Source organism: Panulirus ornatus, chromosome 26 (genome assembly GCF_036320965.1).
Source record: "Panulirus ornatus isolate Po-2019 chromosome 26, ASM3632096v1, whole genome shotgun sequence".
Taxonomy (NCBI): domain Eukaryota; kingdom Metazoa; phylum Arthropoda; class Malacostraca; order Decapoda; family Palinuridae; genus Panulirus; species Panulirus ornatus.
This window is the reverse complement of record NC_092249.1, coordinates 8,112,220-8,139,327: the sequence shown is the minus strand read 5'-3', so window position 1 is coordinate 8,139,327 and position 27,108 is coordinate 8,112,220. Positions and strand designations below refer to the sequence as shown.

At 44.8% G+C, this 27,108-nt stretch overlaps 1 protein-coding gene across 5 annotated transcripts in view; it reads right to left on the bottom strand.

Moving 5' to 3' along the window:
- LOC139757444 (uncharacterized) overlaps positions 1-27,108 on the bottom strand; it is a 979,032-nt gene that overhangs the window by 377,535 nt on the left and 574,389 nt on the right. For all 5 annotated transcript variants that reach the window (XM_071677964.1, XM_071677968.1, XM_071677965.1 and 2 more), the window contains exon 18: positions 26,875-27,037. In XM_071677964.1, coding sequence (XP_071534065.1) covers positions 26,875-27,037 — 163 coding nt within the window. The remainder of the gene's footprint in view (positions 1-26,874; positions 27,038-27,108) is intronic.

The following is a 27,108-nucleotide window of genomic DNA, read 5'->3' as shown; positions in this document are numbered from 1 at the left end:
CTCTCTCTGACTCATTGTGTCAGGTGAGGTCTCTCAGACACCTAGTTCCTCGAACTATCTCTTCGGCCCGAGTACTTCAGGCAGTGTCTCACAGACCACAGGGTCTGGCAGTGTCTCCCCCTTGTGTCTGACACTCGGGCCCTCACTGCCTGGTACTGCCCATCAGATTTCACTGCTGGGGTTACTCAATAAAAAGGAAGCACTCCCTCTTTTTGCAAAGTAAGAAACTCGAAAATAGACAGCCTCTCTCTCTCTCTCTCTCTCTCTCTCTCTCTCTCTCTCTCTCTCTCTCTCTCTCTCTCTCGTCTCCCTCCCTCCGCCCTCATATCCCAGGAGAACATGTTCATCTGGTAAACCAGGAGGTACATTTGCATACCAGACCAAGTTGGCGATTATCCAGTTTTAATATATTCATCAAGAGTGTTGGAGAACATCATTGTTTTTCTACGAAGTTCACCCTGTGTTCTCCCTCCATCCCACACCCATACGTGTAAGAACGTTATCGCATCGAATCCACGTAGACGAGATCTATATTATCGTACTTGGAAATACAGTTACGAAGACCCATTTGTTTGGCCTGACGTAGTGCGAGGGGCAAGACGAACATGGTCGAGTTACCAATTTGCTTTTGGCCAGACACAGTGTTAGGAGGAGGCGAACATGGTCGACCATCTTGTTTATGTTGTCAGACACAGTGTGAGGAGGAGACAGACATAGTCGACCAGACTATTTCTTATGCCAGAAATTGTGTAAATAATAGACGCACATGGTCGACCAGCCTATTTTCTATGCCTATTTCTTTACGACAGGCATAGTGTCTGGAGAGACAGACATAGTCGAACAGCCTACTTTCAATATAGAGGCCAGATATGGTGTAGATAGGAAACGAACATGGTCGATCAGCCTATTTTCTATGCAAGACATTGTATGAATAGGAGACAAACATGTTCGACTAGCCTCTTTCTTTATGCCAGACATAGTGTAAGGGGACAGACATTGTCGACCAAACTACGTATTCTGTACCAGACATAGTGTAAGGAGGAGAGGAACGCGGTCGACCAACCTATTCATTCTACCAGACACAGTGTTCAGGAGGGGACTAAGGCAGTCGACCAACCTATTCATTCTACCAAACACAGTGTTCAGGAGGGGGACTAAGGCGGTCGACCAACCTATTCATTCTACCAGACACAGGGTTGAGGAGGGGACTAAGGCGGTCGACCAACTTTAACCTGTAACCTTCAGGAAACCTCGACGTAGGAATACACAGGTGGTGGACAGTAATGACCCCGTAAGATACATCCCTCATCAGCATTTTTGGCTTGGCTGTCGACCACAGGAATAAATTAAACTATATTGTACATCCTCTTTCTTCCCTTCCAGTCTAGTGTTCCAGCACCTTTAGACTTCGGTTCCCCAGCTCCCCCATAATGTCTTGGACCTTAATAAGGAGAGGACGTCTTAAACTTAAATCATGGGCCTGTATATAACACAGAGTGAAGCTGTTCTACAAGTTTATTTCCCACGATATATGATCTTTTGTCGCGTTTGCATATTCTCTTTCGAGAAAAAACTGTACTTAAGTATTATTTATTTGATACTTTATATTCTAAATTCATAGCGAATAGCCAGATGTAGCTCATAATTTATTTCAATGAATTATGGTTCTAAGCTGCCACGTAAAGGGTGTATATATATATATATATATATATATATATATATATATATATATATATATATATATATATATATATTTTTTTTTTTTTTTTTTTGCTTTGTCGCTGTCTCCCGCGTTTGCGAGGTAGCGCAAGGAAACAGACGAAAGAAATGGCCCAACCCACCCCCATACACATGTATATACATACGTCCACACACGCAAATATACATACCTACACAGCTTTCCATGGTTTACCCCAGACGCTTCAGATGCCTTGATTCAATCCACTGACAGCACGTCAACCCCGGTATACCACATCGTTCCAATTCACTCTATTCCTTGCCCTCCTTTCACCCTCCTGCATGCTCAGGCCCCGATCACACAAAATCTTTTTCACTCCATCTTTCCACCTCCAACATATATATATATATATATATATATATATATATATATATATATATATATATATATATATATATATATATATATATATATAAAGTCTGTAGTTATGTTTATGTTTTTAAGAGCACTATGGTATATGAATATAGTAATATAAGACGTATCTTTAGGCAGTTATATTATCCCAACTGGTTTGTGAACAAAGCTTACTGGAAAGCTAGGAAGACATCTTATGCTTCTTGTAACAAAAATGTGACAACTTAGGATAAGTCTAAATGTTCAGTGTTGCCCTATTCTCCCAACTTAGCTAATCTATGTTCTGAAAAACAGTGCTTGTAGCGTTGCTTTCCAGTATAATAACACCATCAGTAAGACCTTGATGAATAGTGGACCAAATCATGCAACAACTGGGAGTGTTTACGTCGTCATATACAAGGCATGTAAATATATCTATATTGGCCAGACCGGATAAACTGTAACGGAGAGGTGTTATTGGCACCGTCATGCAGTAGGCAGGGATGACCACAAAAATACGATCGCTAAACATTGTCATGAAAATGATCATCCCACAGATCTTGAAAATCCCGTTATTCTATACCCCTCTGCTGATTATGCCACACGCAATGTCATTGAATTTGTCTTAATTGCTAATACTAAAAACTTTAATTTGTCCCCAGGCTATTCTAAAGCCCATCATAGCATTAACCAAATCATTACGAGAGAATTGACAAAACACGAAAATATAAAACAGTTGTTCAAGACACACCCAGCTACCCAGGTCAACCCCCGTCATGTGACCCCCTTAATCACTGTCCCTTACAACGGTTACGGCCAGACAAAGTGGACAGTGCTTGGTCTGTACAGATTGGTGTTGGACGGCGGGACTCAAGTGTGATGTTGGGATTTAAATAACTGTTAAGTACTGGCACCTGATGAGATGGATTGTCTCCACGAAACTTGTCATGGCGCAGGTATAAAAAATCCACACACACACACACATTTAGACACCCCAATCTGAGCCTTCGAGGAGGATGAGCACTCCCCGCGTGACTCCTTCTTCTGTTTCCCCTTTTAGAAAGTTAAAATACAAGGAGGGGAGGGTTTCTAGCCCCCCGCTCCAGTCCCCTTCTACGACACGTGAGGAATGCGTGGGAAGTATTCTTTCTCCCCTATCCCGAAGTATAAAAAATATACATGTTAAATGAAATTGTATGAACTACTGAAGTGCGATTTGACCTTCATATATATATATATATATATATATATATATATATATATATATACATACAGAGAGAGAGAGAGAGAGAGAGAGAGAGAGAGAGAGAGAGAGAGAGAGAGAGAGAGAGAGGTGTTACAGGACTCTGCCTCCTCGAGGTTACATCGTGAACGTAAAGTTATCTCAGGAGAGGATGTATCTCTGGGAAATACAGTCTTGTCAAAGAACTTCTCACTCCAGTAGAGTCTACATTTCCCCTGCAACTGGAAATGGCTTAGTCGTGATATCCACCTCACACACACCGTGTGATAGAAACCCTTAACTTGAGCGCCATTCATCCATTAGCTTATTGCAAACAGAAGATCAGACACAGAAGTTGGATTAAGCGCTCTCATTAGCAGAGTCGCCATGCAATCACTACAGAAGTTAATGATTCAACAGATCTAGACGAAGAGGAATTATTTCATAGTGTGTTTTCGGAGAATACAACACTTCCTATCTGGAAACGAGATGAATTATGTTGAATCATTAATTAATTAGGTTAATATAGTTACTGAATACTGTGGTCGATGCTCCTAGAGTGAGGAGAAAACATTTAGATAAGAATTACAACAGTGATAGAATAGATTATGATAACTGTAGCACCATGACGCATGGACACGAGTTCGAATCCTGGATGAGCACGAGGGCATTCGGTCCGCATTTCACCCAGCTGTTCATCCTCCCTCTCGTTGGTCGATGACCTGGATACCTGGCTTAGCCCAAGGTATTATATATATATATATATATATATATGTGTGTGTATATATATATATATATATATATATATATATATATATATATATATATATATATATATATTGATTTTGGTGACGGCCGAGAGGCATTTCTACAAAACTGGCTTTGGGCGAAGACCGTCGGAAGACACAGCGCGCCGGCTCCCAGGAGTTGCCCTGGCATTTCCCATCTGAGTCTCCGAGGGAAGAAGATTATTCCTGCCAGTCTTCGAGGATGGAAGCCTTAAAGAAAACGAAGGAGCGAGGCGCCAGAAATGATTCCGCAAAGCTTGTTTTATTGTATTCTCTTTTGTCTTTGTTGTGGTAAAGATGGAATGATGGACGAGCAGTTAGCTCAGGGAAGCTCGAGATGGAACACGACTCGTATCTCTCCATCGTCCAGGAAACAGAGCAGAAAGCAAGCAGTTGAGAGTGGAGCGGCCTGCATGACTGAAAGCTTTTTAGTATGATTACCAAAGGCCTTGACTAGGTCTCTGCTAAAGCTTGGAGTGAGAGATATACTGCTGATGTGAGGTTTGGCTATGCTGGCTCAGAGCATACCTTAAACTTTGAACAGCAGGCTCAGAGTCTAAAGTATGATTTTATCGGTTCAAAGTATAGGATTCAGTTATGCTGGCTCAGACTGCAGAGTTGGGCTATGCTGATTCAAAGTAGAGTGTTTGGCTATACTGGAGTTTCGATATTCTGTTTCAACGTACGATCCGACTCTACTGGTTCAAAGTATGACGGTTCGCTAAGCTGGTACAGAGTATGACATTTAATCTATTTCAAAGAATAAAGTTTCGCTATACAGGTTCGAAGTTTGGCGCTTGATGTCTCCTGGAGTTTCGTTATGCTGGTTCAAAGAATGGCTTTTGCCTATGTTGGTTCAAAGTATAGAGTTACTCTATGCCGGTTCATAGTGTTGGGTTACACTATGCTCACTTGAAATGTAAAGTTTGCCTACGGTGGATCGAAACGTAGGGTTCATAACCTATTCCGTGAGTTGGGTTCGACCTTTCTGGTTGAAGAATACTTTGCCATTTCATTAGTACGGGAGGCACAGGGTTATTTCTATGGTAAGGGAGAGAATTTTAATTCTCATATCAACTACTGATATGGGGTGGAAATATAAAACTATGTGGATAACGCAAAATTGCTATATTAGGGTAGAATACAGAGTGCGCCATTGATACGATGTGGGAGTGAGAGCAGTCCACAGTTATTATAGTGTGTGTGATGATGGTGCACTGTCGTATGATGCAGGGAATATGTGTGAATCATAGTCATATGCGGAGTATATCTTGCAGGTCAAGTATGGTGGCATACGTCATGGCAATACCGCTGCACTCCCTCTTTCGAAGAACTCCCTCCCACTGTATCTATATCCTTGAACGGATGTTTGAAAGGTATACGCCCGTCTACTTAAACCTTAACCCACGTACATTCACGATCGACATAACTTCCTAAGCGGTGCTGAGCTCCGCGCGGGACTCGAACCACGGATCTCGAATACCTGAAATGCCTCTCGCGAATCCGTTCGATGGAGACTTATTAAATGAGATTTACGGATTAATCTTCCACAGGCCAATCCCCTTACTTAGGGGGGAGATTAATTAGAGGCACGCAAGATTAATTAGAGGTATTTAACATCCAAGTTCTTCAAATGTCGTATCAGTGGAGGAAGAGGGAAAGTAAAGGAGCCACGGAAACACATATTCTAGCTGCTCTTGCCAAAGCACAAGAAGCGACATCATTTCTGGGGACGTGAACGGACCAGACTATGCACGTGTGTTCCTCCCTCACCCGCGCCAGATACCACGCCACTGACTGCATTAAGTCTCCCCTCCCTGAGTATCTCTGCTGTCGTCATCTGATCAATTACACTCAGCAACATTCAGTGTCTAACTGGATTTTGTCCGTAGGTTCAACAGGTGCGTTCTGCTGGCGTTCACTCAGCATCGCATCTCTTACAGTGTGTCATCGGCTAAGTCCAGAGCAATGGACGTGAAAGTATAGACTGACACTTCAGTCCACGGAGGTCCACTATAGTCATAGTGATATATAGTGCATAATGGGTATGGTGTATAGTGAACTAGTGCATGGTGAAACATATATATCATAGTGTATAAGCGTAGTGATAATACTGTATAATAGTTTTGGATCTTTGCATCACCAACACTACTTTGTGAGGCGCTAAGTTACCGTGACGCGGAGGTGTGGGTGGCGCAGTAGGCGTTATAGAAAATGGACAATAACGGCCCTTTGCAAAACGTCAAGGAACTTATGAATATTCCAGATACTAAGAGGAAGATAACGTCACGTAATGCGTAATTATGTTGCAGCCCACGACAGCTTGTGTGATCTTACGAGCTTAAAATAACCCAACAATGACCAGTGACGTATCCTTATTGTTTTGTTTTCATTCACAAATCCCATTGTTGGCGAAATGTCAACTGGCAGGAGAAGGAGGGAGACCCAGCAACTCGTATTATATTCCAAAGCTTAAAAGGCCATCTGCCGGGAGTGTAAACCTCGACTTAAACAGGAGTTGAAATACCTCTTCTGGTTCTTGGAACTACGCTTCTGTATATCATAGAAAAAATCTATACGAGAGGTGTAAAAAAAAAAAAAAAAAGAGAGAAAATATTAGAAATGGAAGGCTATTGACAGCTCGAGTTCGCACCCTCTCTCTCTCTCTCTCTCTCTCTCTCTCTCTCTCTCTCTCTCTCTCTCTCTCTCTCTCTCTCTCTCTCTCTTGTACCCTCCAATACCAAGAACCCGGAAAGTGTGTGTGTGTGTGTGTGTGTGTGTGTGTGTTGTGTGTGTGTGTGTGTGGGTGAGTGAGTGAGTGTGTGAGTGTGGGTGTGAGTGTGTGTGTGTGTGTGTGTGTGTGTGTGTGTGTGTGTGTGTGTGTGTGTGTGTGTGTGGATGTATGTGAGTGTGTGTGTATGTGAATTTCATAAGATTCGGCCTTTTTCCCCCATTTCCATTGCTGTATAAAATCAACATACATCCCAATAAATGGAACGCGTCCCAGTGACATAAATGGTCGAGAACACTTATATTTCCGGTATCGGCAGAGGAGCGCACCAGAGGCCCAGATTTATCTATCAGTTGTACGTCCTGGGAACCGTGGCTGCAGCTGCCATCAGCTTTCGAAAGAGACTCTGTTAGTCTTGGCAAATTGGCATTGTGTGTTGTTAGTATCATCTATAAATATGTACTCTCCCCCAGAGCACTAGAAGGATGAGTGATATGCGCGTTCTCTGTTTTGTGATACCCGTTTTCTGTTCTATATCGATGGTTAATTTCCATTTGTATTCTTATCTATCATTTCCATTCGTACAATTATCTAATTTCCATTTGTATTATTATCTATCATTTCCATTTGTACAATTATCTAATTTCCATTTGTATTCTTATCTATCATTTCCATTCGTACAATTATCTAATTTCCATTTGTATTCTTATCTATCATTTCCATTTGTACAATTATCTAACTTCCATTTGTATTATTATCTATTATTTCCATTTGTACAATTATCTCATTTCCATTTGTATTATTATCTAATTTCCTAAATTTTGGACACATAAATATCCTATCCTTGGGGTTAAGGGAGCAAAAAAAAAGTATAGCTCCTTCGAAATCTATAGGAAGCCTACTAGCTCGAGTTATATTCATCATTTCTCAGTTCGTGATTCTTCTATTTCTCAATTCATGATTCTTCTATTTCTCACTTCATGATTCTTCTATTTCTCAATTCATGATTCTTCTATTTCTCACTTCATGATTATTCTATTTCTCAGTTATATGATTATTCTATTTCTCAGTTATATGATTCTTCTATTTCTCACTTCATGATTCTTCTATTTCTCACTTCATGATTCTTCTATTTCTCACTTCATGATTCTTCTATTTCTCACTTCATGATTCTTCTATTTCTCACTTCATGATTCTTCTATTTCTCACTTCATGATTCTTCTATTTCTCACTTCATGATTCTTCTATTTCTCACTTCATGATTCTTCTATTTCTCACTTCCTGATTCTTCTATTTCTCACTTCATGATTCTTCTATTTCTCACTTCATGATTCTTCTATTTCTCACTTCATGATTCTTCTATTTCTCACTTCATGATTCTTCTATTTCTCACTTCATGATTCTTCTATTTCTCACTTCATGATTCTTCTATTTCTCACTTCATGATTCTTCTATTTCTCACTTCATGATTCTTCTATTTCTCACTTCATGATTCTTCTATTTCTCACTTCATGATTCTTCTATTTCTCACTTCATGATTCTTCTATTTCTCACTTCATGATTCTTCTATTTCTCACTTCATGATTCTTCTATTTCTCACTTCATGATTCTTCTATTTCTCACTTCATGATTCTTCTATTTCTCACTTCATGATTCTTCTATTTCTCACTTCATGATTCTTCTATTTCTCACTTCATGATTCTTCTATTTCTCACTTCATGATTCTTCTATTTCTCACTTCATGATTCTTCTATTTCTCACTTCATGATTCTTCTATTTCTCACTTCATGATTCTTCTATTTCTCACTTCATGATTCTTCTATTTCTCAGTTCATGATTCTTCTATAAACCTGTTTGTAGTTACGTCTATGCTCTTAATAGCACTACGGACATGTGATCCCATAGGCCTGATAGACGAATGTAGTAATATAAGACGTATCTTTAGCCAGTTATATTATCTCAATCGGTTTGTGGGCAAAGATTACTGGAAAGCTAGGAAGACATTTTATGCTTCTTGTAACAAAAATGTGACAAATTAGGATAACATTAGATGTTTAATGTTGCCATATTCTCCCAACTTATCTAATCTAATACATGTTCTAAAAACAGTGTTTGTAATGTTGCTTTCCAGTACAATAACACCATTAGTAAGACCTTAATGAAGAGTGGGCCAAATCATGCAACAACTGGGAGTGTTTACTTCGTCAAATGCAAGGCATGTAAATATATCTATAAAGGCCAGACCAGATAAACTGTAACGGAGAGCTGTAATTGTCACCGTCATGCAGTACGCAGGGATGACCACAAAAATGCGATCGCTAAACATTGTCATGAAAATGATCACCTCATAGATCTTGAAAATCCCGTTATTCTATAGCCCTCTGCTGATTATGCCACACGCAACGTCACTGAATAACTTAATTGCTAATACTAAGAACTTTTATTTGTCTCCAAGCAATTTCAAAGCCCATTCTAGCATTAACCAAATCATCATGAGGGAATTGAGAAAACATGAAAACAAGAAAATAAGTTGTTCAAGACACATCCAGCTACCTAGGTCAACCCCCAGCCACCTGACCCCCCTTAATCACTCTCCATTACAACGGTTACTGCCAGACAAAGCGGACAGTGGTTGGTCTGTATAGACTGTGTTAAGTACTGGCACCTGATGAGGTGGATTGTCTCCACGAAACATGTCGTGCCACATGTATAGAAAAATCACATGTTAAATAAAATTGTATGAAGTACTGAAGTGCGATTTCACCTTCACACATACACACACATATGTAGAGAGAGAGAGAGAGAGAGAGAGAGAGAGAGAGAGAGAGAGAGAGAGAGAGAGAGAGAGACAATAGATAGAGATACGTACGAAGAGTTAGACTAAGATACAAGTCCCTAAAATTACTCTGGATACCGACGAAATTCTTGAAATGTTAAAAAACGTCATAAAAACTTTGTTGTGTCATAAGCGGGTAATTTGCATCACTTGGCTTGTTGAATTTCGATCGTTTTGGTTAGTAAACTGACCATTACGGTCGTCTGCGTCGTCAAAACGTTCTTCAAGTGTTCAAGATAATGCGAACACCTTGCACACCCACATGGTAGATGTTCTTCATACTTGGGTTAAGAACTGGTTCTACTGAATACAGTGTTGTAAGGGGAGGTTATGGCAGCTTGGTCGAAACGCTGACCAAGTCATTAAGGAACACATGGCCAGTCTGTTTGATAGCGGCAGTACGACCCTTGAACACGACGCTACGACCCTTGAGCACGACGATACGACACTTGAGCACGACGATAAGACACTTGAGCACGACGACTCGATACTTGAGAACGACGCTACGACCCTTGAGCACGACGATGCAACACTTCAGCACGACGGCACGACCCTTGAGCACGACGATATGACACTTGAGCACGACGATACGACCCTTGAGCACGACGATACGACACTTGAGCACGACGATACGACACTTGAGCACGACGATACGACCCTTGAGCACGACGATACGACCCTTGAGTACGACGATACGACCCTTGTGCACGACGATGCGACCCTTGAGCACGACGACGCGACACTTAAGCACTACGACACGAGCCTTGACCACGACGATGCGACCCTTGAGCACGACGATACGACCCTTGAGCACGACGATGCGACCCTTGAGCACGACGATGCGACCCTTGAGCACGACGATGCGACCCTTGAGCACGACGATGCGACCCTTGAGCACGACGATAAGACACTTGAGCACGACGATAAGACACTTGAGCACGACGATAAGACACTTGAGCACGACGATACGACCCTTGAGCACGACGATAAGACACTTGAGCACGACGATAAGACACTTGAGCACGACGATAAGACACTTGAGCACGACGATACGACACTTGAGCACGACGATAAGACACTTGAGCACGACGATACGACACTTGAGCACGACGATAAGACACTTGAGCACGACGATGCGACCCTTGAGCACGACGATAAGACACTTGAGCACGACGATAAGACACTTGAGCACGACGATAAGACACTTGAGCACGACGATACGACACTTGAGCACGACGATACGACCCTTGAGCACGACGATAAGACACTTGAGCACGACGATAAGACACTTGAGCACGACGATACGACACTTGAGCACGACGATGCGACCCTTGAGCACGACGATGCGACCCTTGAGCACGACGATAAGACACTTGAGCACGACGATACGACCCTTGAGCACGACGATAAGACACTTGAGCACGACGATAAGACACTTGAGCACGACGATAAGACACTTGAGCACGACGATAAGACACTTGAGCACGACGATAAGACACTTGAGCACGACGATAAGACACTTGAGCACGACGATAAGACACTTGAGCACGACGATAAGACACTTGAGCACGACGATAAGACACTTGAGCACGACGATAAGACACTTGAGCACGACGATAAGACACTTGAGCACGACGATAAGACACTTGAGCACGACGATAAGACACTTGAGCACGACGATGCGACCCTTGAGCACGACGATACGACACTTGAGCACGACGATACGACCCTTGAGCACGACGATACGACCCTTGAGCACGACGATGCGACCCTTGAGCACGACGATACGACACTTGAGCACGACGATAAGACACTTGAGCACGACGATAAGACACTTGAGCACGACGATAAGACACTTGAGCACGACGATAAGACACTTGAGCACGACGATAAGACACTTGAGCACGACGATACGACCCTTGAGCACGACGATGCGACCCTTGAGCACGACGATGCGACCCTTGAGCACGACGATACGACCCTTGAGCACGACGATAAGACACTTGAGCACGACGATAAGACACTTGAGCACGACGATGCGACCCTTGAGCACGACGATAAGACACTTGAGCACGACGATACGACCCTTGAGCACGACGATGCGACCCTTGAGCACGACGATGCGACCCTTGAGCACGACGATAAGACACTTGAGCACGACGATAAGACACTTGAGCACGACGATGCGACCCTTGAGCACGACGATAAGACACTTGAGCACGACGATGCGACCCTTGAGCACGACGATGCGACCCTTGAGCACGACGATAAGACACTTGAGCACGACGATAAGACACTTGAGCACGACGATACGACACTTGAGCACGACGATACGACCCTTGAGCACGACGATAAGACACTTGAGCACGACGATAAGACACTTGAGCACGACGATAAGACACTTGAGCACGACGATAAGACACTTGAGCACGACGATAAGACACTTGAGCACGACGATAAGACACTTGAGCACGACGATAAGACACTTGAGCACGACGATAAGACACTTGAGCACGACGATAAGACACTTGAGCACGACGATAAGACACTTGAGCACGACGATAAGACACTTGAGCACGACGATACGACACTTGAGCACGACGATAAGACACTTGAGCACGACGATGCGACCCTTGAGCACGACGATAAGACACTTGAGCACGACGATAAGACACTTGAGCACGACGATACGACACTTGAGCACGACGATACGACCCTTGAGCACGACGATAAGACACTTGAGCACGACGATAAGACACTTGAGCACGACGATGCGACCCTTGAGCACGACGATAAGACACTTGAGCACGACGATAAGACACTTGAGCACGACGATAAGACACTTGAGCACGACGATAAGACACTTGAGCACGACGATAAGACACTTGAGCACGACGATAAGACACTTGAGCACGACGATAAGACACTTGAGCACGACGATAAGACACTTGAGCACGACGATAAGACACTTGAGCACGACGATAAGACACTTGAGCACGACGATGCGACCCTTGAGCACGACGATAAGACACTTGAGCACGACGATACGACACTTGAGCACGACGATGCGACCCTTGAGCACGACGATGCGACCCTTGAGCACGACGATGCGACCCTTGAGCACGACGATAAGACACTTGAGCACGACGATGCGACCCTTGAGCACGACGATAAGACACTTGAGCACGACGATAAGACACTTGAGCACGACGATAAGACACTTGAGCACGACGATAAGACACTTGAGCACGACGATAAGACACTTGAGCACGACGATACGACCCTTGAGCACGACGATGCGACCCTTGAGCACGACGATAAGACACTTGAGCACGACGATACGACACTTGAGCACGACGATACGACACTTGAGCACGACGATACGACACTTGAGCACGACGATAAGACACTTGAGCACGACGATAAGACACTTGAGCACGACGATGCGACCCTTGAGCACGACGATACGACCCTTGAGCACGACGATAAGACACTTGAGCACGACGATACGACACTTGAGCACGACGATAAGACACTTGAGCACGACGATACGACACTTGAGCACGACGATAAGACACTTGAGCACGACGATAAGACACTTGAGCACGACGATGCGACCCTTGAGCACGACGATACGACACTTGAGCACGACGATAAGACACTTGAGCACGACGATACGACCCTTGAGCACGACGATGCGACCCTTGAGCACGACGATAAGACACTTGAGCACGACGATAAGACACTTGAGCACGACGATAAGACACTTGAGCACGACGATAAGACACTTGAGCACGACGATACGACACTTGAGCACGACGATACGACACTTGAGCACGACGATGCGACCCTTGAGCACGACGATACGACACTTGAGCACGACGATAAGACACTTGAGCACGACGATAAGACACTTGAGCACGACGATGCGACCCTTGAGCACGACGATACGACCCTTGAGCACGACGATACGACACTTGAGCACGACGATAAGACACTTGAGCACGACGATGCGACCCTTGAGCACGACGATAAGACACTTGAGCACGACGATAAGACACTTGAGCACGACGATAAGACACTTGAGCACGACGATAAGACACTTGAGCACGACGATAAGACACTTGAGCACGACGATAAGACACTTGAGCACGACGATGCGACCCTTGAGCACGACGATGCGACCCTTGAGCACGACGATGCGACCCTTGAGCACGACGATGCGACCCTTGAGCACGACGATGCGACCCTTGAGCACGACGATAAGACACTTGAGCACGACGATAAGACACTTGAGCACGACGATGCGACCCTTGAGCACGACGATAAGACACTTGAGCACGACGATACGACACTTGAGCACGACGATAAGACACTTGAGCACGACGATGCGACCCTTGAGCACGACGATGCGACCCTTGAGCACGACGATACGACACTTGAGCACGACGATAAGACACTTGAGCACGACGATAAGACACTTGAGCACGACGATAAGACACTTGAGCACGACGATAAGACACTTGAGCACGACGATAAGACACTTGAGCACGACGATGCGACCCTTGAGCACGACGATACGACCCTTGAGCACGACGATGCGACCCTTGAGCACGACGATGCGACCCTTGAGCACGACGATACGACCCTTGAGCACGACGATGCGACCCTTGAGCACGACGATAAGACACTTGAGCACGACGATGCGACCCTTGAGCACGACGATAAGACACTTGAGCACGACGATGCGACCCTTGAGCACGACGATGCGACCCTTGAGCACGACGATACGACACTTGAGCACGACGATGCGACCCTTGAGCACGACGATAAGACACTTGAGCACGACGATAAGACACTTGAGCACGACGATGCGACCCTTGAGCACGACGATAAGACACTTGAGCACGACGATAAGACACTTGAGCACGACGATAAGACACTTGAGCACGACGATGCGACCCTTGAGCACGACGATACGACACTTGAGCACGACGATGCGACCCTTGAGCACGACGATACGACCCTTGAGCACGACGATAAGACACTTGAGCACGACGATAAGACACTTGAGCACGACGATAAGACACTTGAGCACGACGATAAGACACTTGAGCACGACGATAAGACACTTGAGCACGACGATGCGACCCTTGAGCACGACGATACGACACTTGAGCACGACGATACGACCCTTGAGCACGACGATAAGACACTTGAGCACGACGATACGACACTTGAGCACGACGATAAGACACTTGAGCACGACGATGCGACCCTTGAGCACGACGATACGACACTTGAGCACGACGATACGACACTTGAGCACGACGATAAGACACTTGAGCACGACGATGCGACCCTTGAGCACGACGATACGACCCTTGAGCACGACGATAAGACACTTGAGCACGACGATAAGACACTTGAGCACGACGATAAGACACTTGAGCACGACGATAAGACACTTGAGCACGACGATACGACACTTGAGCACGACGATACGACCCTTGAGCACGACGATAAGACACTTGAGCACGACGATAAGACACTTGAGCACGACGATAAGACACTTGAGCACGACGATACGACCCTTGAGCACGACGATGCGACCCTTGAGCACGACGATAAGACACTTGAGCACGACGATGCGACCCTTGAGCACGACGATAAGACACTTGAGCACGACGATACGACACTTGAGCACGACGATGCGACCCTTGAGCACGACGATACGACACTTGAGCACGACGATACGACACTTGAGCACGACGATACGACCCTTGAGCACGACGATGCGACCCTTGAGCACGACGATACGACCCTTGAGCACGACGATAAGACACTTGAGCACGACGATACGACACTTGAGCACGACGATAAGACACTTGAGCACGACGATAAGACACTTGAGCACGACGATACGACACTTGAGCACGACGATACGACCCTTGAGCACGACGATACGACACTTGAGCACGACGATACGACACTTGAGCACGACGATAAGACACTTGAGCACGACGATAAGACACTTGAGCACGACGATGCGACCCTTGAGCACGACGATAAGACATGTATATACACACACCGACATTTTTAAAAAATATTTTTTTTTTTTTTTACATATATACACAGGGTACTAATTCATTACTGTCTGCCCTTATTCATTCCATCGCCACCTCGCCACACATGAAACAACAACCCCCTCCCCCATCATGTGTGTGAGGTAGCGCTAGGAAAAAACAACAAAGGCCACATTCGTTCACACTCAGTCTCTAGCTGTCATGTGATAATGCACCGAAACTACAGCTACCATTCCACATCCAGGCCCTACAGAACTTTCCACGTGGAAAATGAAACACGATAAGTTCCCAAGTGCACTTTCGTGTAATAATCACATCAGGGGAGACACAAGGGAGAAATATAAGTTTCGTGTTTCATTTTCCCCGTGGAATCATAGGAATATACTTGATCACACATATATATATATATATATATATATATATATATATATATATATATATATATATATATATATATAACACACGAGGGTCTTTGAGAGAAGTGTGGGTGTGAGATATGCTAGGGAGGGTTTGGGGAGTCAGGATGCGAATCAATTGCTCTTTGCAGATGACACAGTTATGATGGTTGACTAAAGTGACAAGCTGGTATTGGAGATCGGGGGAGTGAATGTTAAGGCGAAATGCAAGGTGATTCCGAGCAAGAAGACAAGATGTACAAGGGTGCGAGATACAGGTTGGTTTGATCGCGAGTTACAATGAGGTGAACCTGCAGCAAATGGAACACTTTAAGTACCCAAGAGTGGAACTGTCAGTGGATGAGAAAATGAAAGGTAAAGTGAACCTATGTGTTGGTGAACGGGCTGAGGTGATGGGTGCACTGAGGAGTGTTTGTACAGCCAGTTTACTGACTGCAAAATGGTGGTGTTTGATGGTACAGTACTTCCGACGGTGCTGAATAAGTACGAGTCTTTGGCACTAAATGTAATGAAATGTTAGAGGTGCCAGGGTGTTAGAAATGGAATGTGGTGTGAGAAGGCTGAACGCATCAGGAATGACAGTGTCAGAGAGATGTGTGGGATTAAGAAGAGAATGGTTGAGAGAGAGCTGAGCAAGGTGTGCCGAAATGGTTTGGGCAAACCGAGAGGATGAGCGAAGAGAGACTGACTGACAAGAAGAAACTGCATTCCAGAAGTGGAGGGAACAAGTGGGGAGAGGAAGACTGAGGAGAATGTAGAAGGATGGAGTGAAACAGGGTTTGATTTACCGTGGCCTGAATATGTAGGAGGGTAAGCGGCATACATCGGACAGAAAACATAGGTGATTTGATATACAGGGGGTGACGTGCTGTCACTGGGCTGTAAACACGGAATACGTTTTTGAGCTTGATTTTGATCAAGGTTTTGGTCCCTATGCCTTATATACGTCTATCCCTAGTGCTAAATCCGTAAATATTAATAATAATAATAATAATAATAATAACAACGAATGACTTTACACACAATGACAGAGCTTCATTCATCCTTTACCCTCGAGTCATCTAAAAAGAAGAATGAAATGATATACCTTCCCCGGGAAAGAAAAGACATGTATATATACGTATCAACATACGGGTCACGTTGGGAGTGGCAGCACAGAGGTTCAGGGTGGCTTTGGTCCTGCGGGTTATTGTGGCTCAAAGCTAAGGTTCCTGGGCCAGCAGCTGCTGTCTAGCCTGGGACATTAATCTCTCTCTCTCTCTCTCTCTCTCTCTCTCTCTCTCTCTCTCTCTCTCTCTCTCTCTCTCTCTCTCTCTCTCTCTCTTTCTCTCTCTTTCTGCTTCTTAGAAAGATATTATCTTTCAATTCTTACATACACACATTGTCATACATTAGAATGAATTATGCACATACACAAGTTATTCACTTGTACACAATCACTAAAACCCACACACACACACACACACACACACACACACACACAAGTACATTGAAGCACTCTCACATATTAAGTCAATATGGCCATCTGGTGCTTATTTATATGCCTAGAAAAGTCCATAAAACTGTTATTGTTCCTAAACTCACTATATGTCTCCAATGATTCGTCTCTCCCGTCATCCACCACTAGAAAAAAAAAAGTACAGGAGAGGGAAGGCGCGATCATATTTTCCACTGGAAGCAAAGAGCAGTCAACTAACAAGCGGAGTGAACCTCAAGTCCAGTGGGATTTATACTCACTGAAACGCACTGCAAAGAAACCCAGACAAAAAACCCTTCACCTCAACAAACATAAAACATAAGCAGCAAAGACTTGGCTTATAGATTTAACGTCTAAATCACCCATGTCACCAGCCCTCAACCTGGCTTTACACCTTTCCTTATCAAGAGCAACTCTCCAGAAGCCTCTCTTAATACAAAGTCGAGTTTAATTAGCGAGACTCCAATGAAATCAAAGGAAATCGTAATAACCCTTAGCAAGAAATGGCCTTACTGCCCCCTGTGATTTGATTTGCGCTGGTGCACCAGAGGTGAAAGTCAAGTTATGTTTATCATTACGTGTATTAACTCCAAAAGGGTAAGGTTTACTCGGGTCAGCCGAAATGAGCGTGAAGTGTAGCTTGCATGGAGGCGTTAGCTTTGTCGTGTATAAAGTCCACTTCTTGGGAATAATGGTTTCAATTGTGGTCTTCATAATGACTTGTGGTCTCGAGATCAAAAGCTTAGCGAGGGTTGTTAAAAACATGAATGCCCAAAAGGGAACCACCAGAGCTGATCATGTTCGTCCGTCTCTCTTTATTCCGATTTATTCGCCAGCGCCTCGCGATAAATGATACCAAGAATAAAGAAGTTTTCGGGAGGTGGGGGGTGGGTAGTTTCAAGCCATATTTTTACTGTAAATGCGGACAGTAACTACGTGGCTCCATCTGCAAGATTGTGTCTAGTTCAGAAAAATGGCCAATAGCGCAGTCCAAGCTGACAGGTAATAGCGTCCGGGCGAGCGCCGAAGGAAACATCTCCTCTGCCTCAGCCTGGGGCCTGGATTCGCCCGTTGTAATAATCACAAGAGTTATCTTCATCGCCAGTTTTAGGGGAGTTAACTTACGTCCTCAAGTTCCTCCAGCACCTGGGAGTTACACCGATGGCGCCTCGTATGACCCGAGGGTTATCGCCGCTTCGGCGAGGTTATCATATAGCTCTTGGGGCGCCCCCGTGGTGTGGAGGTTGGCGTCGCCGACCGTGAAGTATTCGTGGGCTGCATTGGTTCGAATCTTGGTCTGGGTCGTCTGTACCTAGTTAACCCAACAGTTCGTCCTACCCTGAAGGGTTGGTTTGATGGACTGGTTACCAGGCATAGGCTAACGGATCATACAAAAGTGAAATGTGGGCCACGTTTTCGAAAGCGGGTCTTATACATGATAAATGTTAAGTTCACCCTCTGGACTAAGACAGGACAATAGGTACCAGTCTAAGATCATCTTCTGCAATTCATGAGACCCCACTTCACCATATCACCCCAAATCAACTCCAAAAAAAAAAACATAAGGATAAGAAACATCTAAATAGCCGAGCTTGTAGTAGGTACATGGCACTCGACACAGACCATAATCTTACAAGGGTATACCCAGGAGTGATGTCTGGTTGATATGAATGATATCCAACGAGTATATCTGCTGGACCACGATGGGTCAAAATTATCAATCTCAGGTCATTGTCTATGGTCCGTGTGAAGCCACGTCACATCATCCATTAGGTCACGTAACATATGCTAACCGACTCTCTTGTTTTAGTTCGGTAGCGTCAGGGAACAAAAAAGAAATGGCTTCATGGGCATCCACCCAATCACTTCATTTCTGGGTGTATAACGGACTGGAAAGCATAGCCAAGCAACGTAGCCAAGCGTCGACAGACTAATTCATGATTTATCTTCATGATAAACGTGGCTTTTAAATTCTAATCGCTAGAATTGTTTCATCCGGAGTGTAGATTTACAAATGGATCACGTCCTTCACACTCATATCAAATTCACAATGGCTGAGAAGACTTTGTCATGTTAGTAAAAGAGACTTTTGTCTAATGTAAACTCAAACGGCACGGGCAACTGCGTGTTGTAGAAGGCGACTAAAAGGGAAGGGAGCGGGGTGCTGGAAATCCTCCCCTCTTTCGTTTTTTTCGATTTTCCAAAAGAAGAAACAGAGAAGGGGGCTAAGTGAGCATATTTCCTCCAAGGGTCAGTCCTGTGTTCTTAACTCTACCTCGCTAACGCGGGAAATGGCAAATATGTGCGAATTATATTATATATATTACTCCCTAGCCTATGCCAGGTTTCGCCCGAACCCTTGAGGTGGATGAACAGCTGGGGTGACTGTGATCCGACCGCCGCAACTAGGATTCGAACGAATATTCTCCACGACAGGGCGGCCCGTAGATGCGGCATAGTCAGGAACGCTAATCACAAGGATACACTTAAATCCACTTGATAACAGAGATACTTAGAAAAATATCATATAGACATACTTTATAAGCATGGTATGCACAAAACTTAGGCACATTGGAATATATGTGTACACACTACTTTCAATAACTCATACACACTCACACGCACAGTTATGAGTATGTTATGATAATATCAACAGCTAAATAACCACTACGTTACTGCAACGCAATGTGCAAATGTTCATCACTTAATGTTCAAGTAATCATTACTAAATGCATAACGAACAACACACAGAATTTCCCTTGCAATATTTCCAGCATGTGTGCCACTCTGACCCTGCAGACACACCTCTACCCCGTGTGTACCGAGAGCCTCAACTCGATCATCAGTTCCATTGTGATTTAGTTAATTAGTTACTATCGTGACTTCCCCCAGGGCTGGAAGATCTCAGCTGCTTATTTTCAGCCGAATGGCGGCCTAGATTCAACAAACCGTTGGTTACTGCTGTTATTATTATGATTATTATCATCACACACACATATGATCATACACGTACACAATCTCATTCTTGTATCTCCCTGATGATGTGATTATTACACGAAAGTACAGTTGGAAACTTGTCGTGTTTTATTTCATGTGTGGCAGGGTGGCGATGAGAATGGATGAAGGCAGCAAGTATGAATATGTACATGTGTATATATGTATATGTCTGTATGTCTACATGTGTAGGAGTCGGGCTATTCTTTCGTCTGTTTCCTTGCACTACCTCGCTAACGCAGAAGACAGCGACAAAGTATAATCATATATATATATATATATATATATATATATGAAAGGATCACAATCGAGCACATGATCAAGTATATTCCTACGAGTCACGGGTTTAAATGAAACACAATAAGCTCCCAAGTGCACTTTCGTGTAATAATCACATCATCAGGAGAGATACAAGAAAGAAATATAACACGTAGCCACGATCATTTCCCAGGAGAAAAAACGGGAGCAATTGCTCGTCTACGGAGGGGAAACAGGTGGATGTTGTCATTGGGACGTCTGTTATTGACACTATGTCCCTGGCTATCATTATCATGGCACAGCTAACGACGCAGCGACGTCCGCCTTGAAGCTTGGGTGAAGGAAACAGCATCGTCAGCGTTGAAAGGAAAAAAAAAAATGGGAAGAAGACGTGGCTACCCGTGTTATTGCCACCGAGAAGACAATGCCCTTGCTTATGGCTCTAGGACACCGTGTGGGAGTGTGTAGGTAGGAGAAGAGATAGGAGGTAACTAAGGGTCTTTGAAGAGGCGTGGGGAATGAAAGCGTGTAGTGGAGGAGTGTGGAGAGCGAGAGGGAGGTTATCTACGGCTGAGGGAGACTGAGTTAGAGGGGCTTTGTGTGCATACAGGAGACTCTTTCTTTTTTTTAAGTCTGTGGGGGAGTTATGGCGTGTGTATCCGGGTGAAGGGAAAGTGTTGTGTGTGTGGGAGCGAGCGGATGCATGATCTGATGAAGTGAGTCAATCTAGTGTACAGCAAAGTGCTGGACGGAGTGTATAATCCCGAAAGATCATGTTGTGGTGATAGAGTAGAGGAGATCCTTCGCTCATCAAAATTTCTAGAATTCTAGTACAAAGTCAACGTTCCTGATAACCTCTCAAAAACGAAAACACTGTTTGAAATTTCTGTGTCATTTCTATATCAATAAGTTATGAGGGGACGAGTGATGCATGAGGTATTTCTGTGTTCTAGTCTACATTAAACGAAATCCAACCTTCACACGTGCAGGCCTCCATCTGCCCCGAACCCTTTTGCCAACAGACGTGTTGAGGATGAAGATGCGCCATGTGGAAATATGAGGAAGGCTTTGTACAAAGACCTATGAGGAGTTCAGGAGGAACCTTCTGTCGCTGTAGACACGTCCTGCCTGCCAGGGGAGTGGTGACGGATGACCCAGGGATGATATACAAGTCCCGAGGCAGGAAATCCTACAGACGAGGAAAAGACACCCACCACCTCCACTCCAAAGGACTATTAAGACCCGACAGCCAACATTTGTCTCCCCCGACACTAAAAGGCTGACACAAGCTGGAACGAGCGAGGAGCAAGAAGAAATGCTGGAAAGCAAAAAGGAGAAAAATGATAAAGAAAGAAGACAGAATAGTGAACATGCCATGGAAGAAAGTAACTAAAGGACGAAAGATTTTGGAAAAGTGCCTTTCACACTGAGGGGGAGTTAGATGCAACTGCTTCCTCGACTGTGAGAAATGTGTCATCATCAGAACATCAAACACTCCAAGTAAGACTCCCGTTAAGAATACACTCAGGAAATGGCTACCCATTTTATCGACCATCCTATAGAGGAGGATGAACAGTTGGTTGACTGTAGACCGACTGTCACAACGAGGATCGACCCTTGGAGGCCCTTGAATGCGTCACGGTCAGCAAGGCTAATCTCTACACCATGAAGGTCACCTCCTCAGAATACTAGCGTTTACATATCCCTAAAGTGCAGAAACAGTTTGGATACATGGAGAAGTGAGCGAGAAGAGGTTGACAAAGAGGATTCACGTGTCAGAACTGAGCGAACGAGAGGTTAACAAAGAGGATTCACGTGTCAGAACTGAGCGAACGAGAGGTTAACAAAGAGGATTCACGTGTCAGAACTGAACGAACGAGAGGTTAACAAAGAGGATTCACGTGTCAGAACTGAGCGAACGAGAGGTTAACAAAGAGGATTCACGTGTCAGAACTGAGCGAACGAGAGGTTAACAAAGAGGATTCACGTGTCAGAACTGAGCGAACGAAGGAGTATGGTAGACTGCAGCCGACATAACCATATTTCATCGTGTACACAAGTAAACATAAGTAACAACTGAGTAATTAAACGTCAGACGAGGGGAAAAAAAATACGACAAAATTCACTAATTAGAAAGACTACGTCTTTGGTTTCCCTCCTCAGTCCTTATATTTTTCCATCCCTAAATATCGTGATTACTTGGGAATATTTTCCTTTTCCCTTCGTTCAGTTACGAGAGGCAAGGGCTCGGTGGCTCTTAACAAGGCCCAGCCAGTCCACCACAAGAACAAGGACGACTCATCAAAGATTTGTTGCCTTGCGCCCTAATTTTTTTTTTTTTTCTCTCTGTTCAAGGAGGCGAAGTTTGGTAGGGGTGACCGTGTGTGTACTGGGGAAAAAAATATCGTAACTCTAAAAGATGGGGGGCGGGGGATGGGGCGCCCGCCTGGCTCTCCTCTCTCTCTCTCTCTCTCTCTCTCTCTCTCTCTCTCTCTCTCTCTCTCTCTCTCTCTCTCTCTCTCTCTCTCGAGAAATACAAAGGGAGCCAATGCTACCAATTCTATTTCATAACCTTTTCTTCTTTTTCTTCAAGTCTGTGGTAAATTGAGAAATCTAATAATAGCTTCGGGCAATCTTACCCAAGGTGCCAGAAAAAAGAAAAGAGAAAATGGAAGGGGGGCGGGCGAAGCGAAGAGAAAGGAGGGGGGGAAGGGAGGAGGGGAGAGGGGGGAGGATAAGGGGTGGTTCGAGGAAAATGGGAGACTGAAAAGTGAGACGGGCGAGTGAAAAGGCAAAAGGGATTTGGAGTAAAAGATGCGTTGAAATGGACGAAGCGAGGATCAGACCTCGGCAGAAAGTGAGAGCTGAGGAACTCCATGCAAAGAGGGAAGTCGTGAGGAACGCTATGACTTAAAAAAGATATACGACAAAGAAACCACCTCATAATTTCTTCAGATTACTGGCATGTCGTGAAACTGCTGAGTGTGACCCACGAATGTCGACTCATGAAAGATGGATAACAATTCAACTCACTACTGATCCCATCCCTTTAATCGCAGACTTGAATCGCATTCACAAAGGAACGAAAATGGGATTCTTAGGGTATAAAGGAAGGAGAGAGAGAGAGAGAGAGAGAGAGAGAGAGAGAGAGAGAGAGAGAGAGAGAGAGAGAGAGAGAGAGAGAGAGAGAGAGAGAGAGGAACTCTCACGTCGGGTCAGGGCAGGTCTGGTCTGGTCTGGTCTGGACTAGGGGTCGACAGCCGGCGATTCGCCTCCCCCCCACAATATCATAGGATAACATGACGTCGACAGGAGCGGAATAGGATTCAGATGAAAACTGTTGGGGTTCGAGAAACGCGACACGTCTAGCGCGGTGACCAGGAGAGGTAAAGGAGAGATGTATAGCCTAGTCTCTCTTTCTCTCTCTCTTTCCCGAGCAGCCACCGGCCAAGGTGGTGTGTACATACAGTATTGCTAATACTAACCCACATTTGGTTATCTGGAGGTGTTGGCGACGGGGGCACATTGAGCCAGCACTTCAGTCGCTGTCGAGTTTCCTTTCACGGAATGGAACTTCTGTCGTATAAAACAATCGCCATCTCTCTCTCTCTCTCTCTCTCTCTCTCTCTCTCTCTCTCTCTCTCTCTCTCTCTCTCTCTCACCTGCACTCAGTCGACAAACACACAATCCCTCCACTACACCCGTGACACTTGCCAACACCTAACTCACACGACCCGTTTTGCGCAACCTTACTTATTCCTGCGGTGAGCGCTACGCTCTAACACTGCCCTCTGGCAACAGGTAAGCACTCTAATGTAAATATTCAGTTAGGGTGGTCAATATTAACACCCAGCCAACAATTAGTAGCATGTCACTCAACTCGACCACTTCATCTAGCACCACGCTATCTAGACCACCTCATCTAGCACCATGCTATCTAGACCGTCTCGTCTAGCACCATGCTATCTAGACCACCTCATCTAGCACCATGCTATCTAGACCACCTCATCTAGCACCACGCTATCTAAACCACCTCATCTAGCACCACGCTATCTAAACCACCTCATCTAGCACCACGCTATCTAGACCACCTCATCTAGCACCATGCTATCTAGACCACCTCATCTAGCACCATGCTATCTAGACCACCTCATCTAGCACCACGCTATCTAGACCACCTCATCTAGCACCACGCTATCTAAACCACCTCATCTAGCACCATGCTATCTAGACCACCTCATCTAGCACCACGCTATCTAAACCACCTCATCCAGCACCACGCTATCTAAACCACCTCATCTAGCACCATGCTATCTAGACCACCTCATCTAGCACCATGCTATCTAAACCACCTCATCTAGCACCACGCTATCTAGACCACCTCATCTAGCACCACGATATCTAGACCACCTCATCTAGCACCATGTTATCTAGACCACCTCATCTAGCACCATGTTATCTAGACCACCTCATCTAGCACCATGCTATCTAGACCATCTCATCTAGCACCACGCTATCTAGACCACCTCATCTAGCACCATGCTATCTAGACCACCTCATCTAGCACCATGCTATCTAGACCATCTCATCTAACACCACGCTATCTAAACCACCTCATCCAGCACCACGCTATCTAGACCACTTCATCTAGCACCACGCTATCTAGACCACCTCGTCTAGCACCATGCTATCTAGACCATCTCATCTAGCACCACGCTATCTAAACCACCTCATCTAGCACTACGCTATCTAGAAAACCTCATCTAGCACCACGCTATCTAAACCACCTCATCTAGCACCATGCTATCTAAACCACCTCATCTAGCACCATGCTATCTAAACCACCTCATCTAGCGCCATGCTATCTAAACCACCTTATCTAGCACCACGCTATCTAGACCACCTCATCTAGCACCACGCTATCTAGACCACCTCATCTAGCACCACGCTATCTAGACCACATCATCTAGCACCATGCTATCTAGACCACATCATCTAGCACCACGCTATCTAGACCACCTCATCTAGCACCATGCTATCTAGAGACTCTTTACCATCTAGAAATATCATCTAGCACCCTCCTATCTAGAACCTGGCCATGAGGTTCCTAGCCACCTAATGCTACGACGCCTGCGTGTGTCTTGCTCCACTGTATTACTGGTTAAGATGATCCAGGATGCTGGAAAACACGTTCTTAGAACTTGATTAACACGAAGTGGCTTAACGATACGAAATTAATAAAGACGATATGAAGAGTTTCTTTTATAAAACCAGTAGACTGTCCCAAGTTCTTTAAAGTTAGGATCTATAATAGACACTTCAAAACTAAAAATCACGAACATAGAGGAAACAAGGCTTTAAATGACTAACGGTGCAAAAGATCGTTTAAATAGTCGAAATTCATAGCGTAACAACCATTAAACAGCGACCCTAAGTGATGTAATATCTCAACTGTATGTAACAAGCCGAATGGCTGATTAGATTCAATAAACAGCTCTATGTTGTAGTTATTCAAATAAGTACAAACAAGGGCAACCAGACCCATTTCAAAGCCAATCCCAAACAAAATTATCTTCTTTTCTCCCCACCTCCCTCGCCACGTCGCCAACACTCCCATTTCATCCAGTGACAGACGAACTTGTAAAGACACAACAGATCCCCCTTGTGAAAAATGTGTCGCTGCTTCTCCCTCAAACTCCAGCCTGACCCTTCCTCCACCACCTTTTCCTGCCTGTGTCTACCGATGCCATACCACGCATTGCCGCATCATGAACTGCGGCCGACGTGAAAATCACACATAAAGACAGTCTTCACTTACCGTTTGAAATCACGTGCCTGTATTGCGTGGCGAGAGAAATCACCAACACATATGTGGTCTAATATCTTGACCCATTCGATTCAACCTTACTACTCGACTGCCACAAATTGAGTCACTCAAACAACTTCTAATAATCATACACATACTAATTAACGGGTGAAATACTGTAAAACTCACAGTTTCTGGAGGTGGTCGATGTCCCCTGAAGATCAACTCGTCTAATACGTCTTCCTCGCGAGCGTTGACAGCACTTCCCACACTCGTGTGCCTGTTCGCTGACGCGATCGCTCGCCAGAAGAAAATCACAGCTTCGAGATAGATGAAGGACGCGACGCACAACCTGACAAGGATGAACTTACGATTAGAGTGACTTGGAGTCATCTGTGTGACGAAACCTCCTCACCTCAAAAC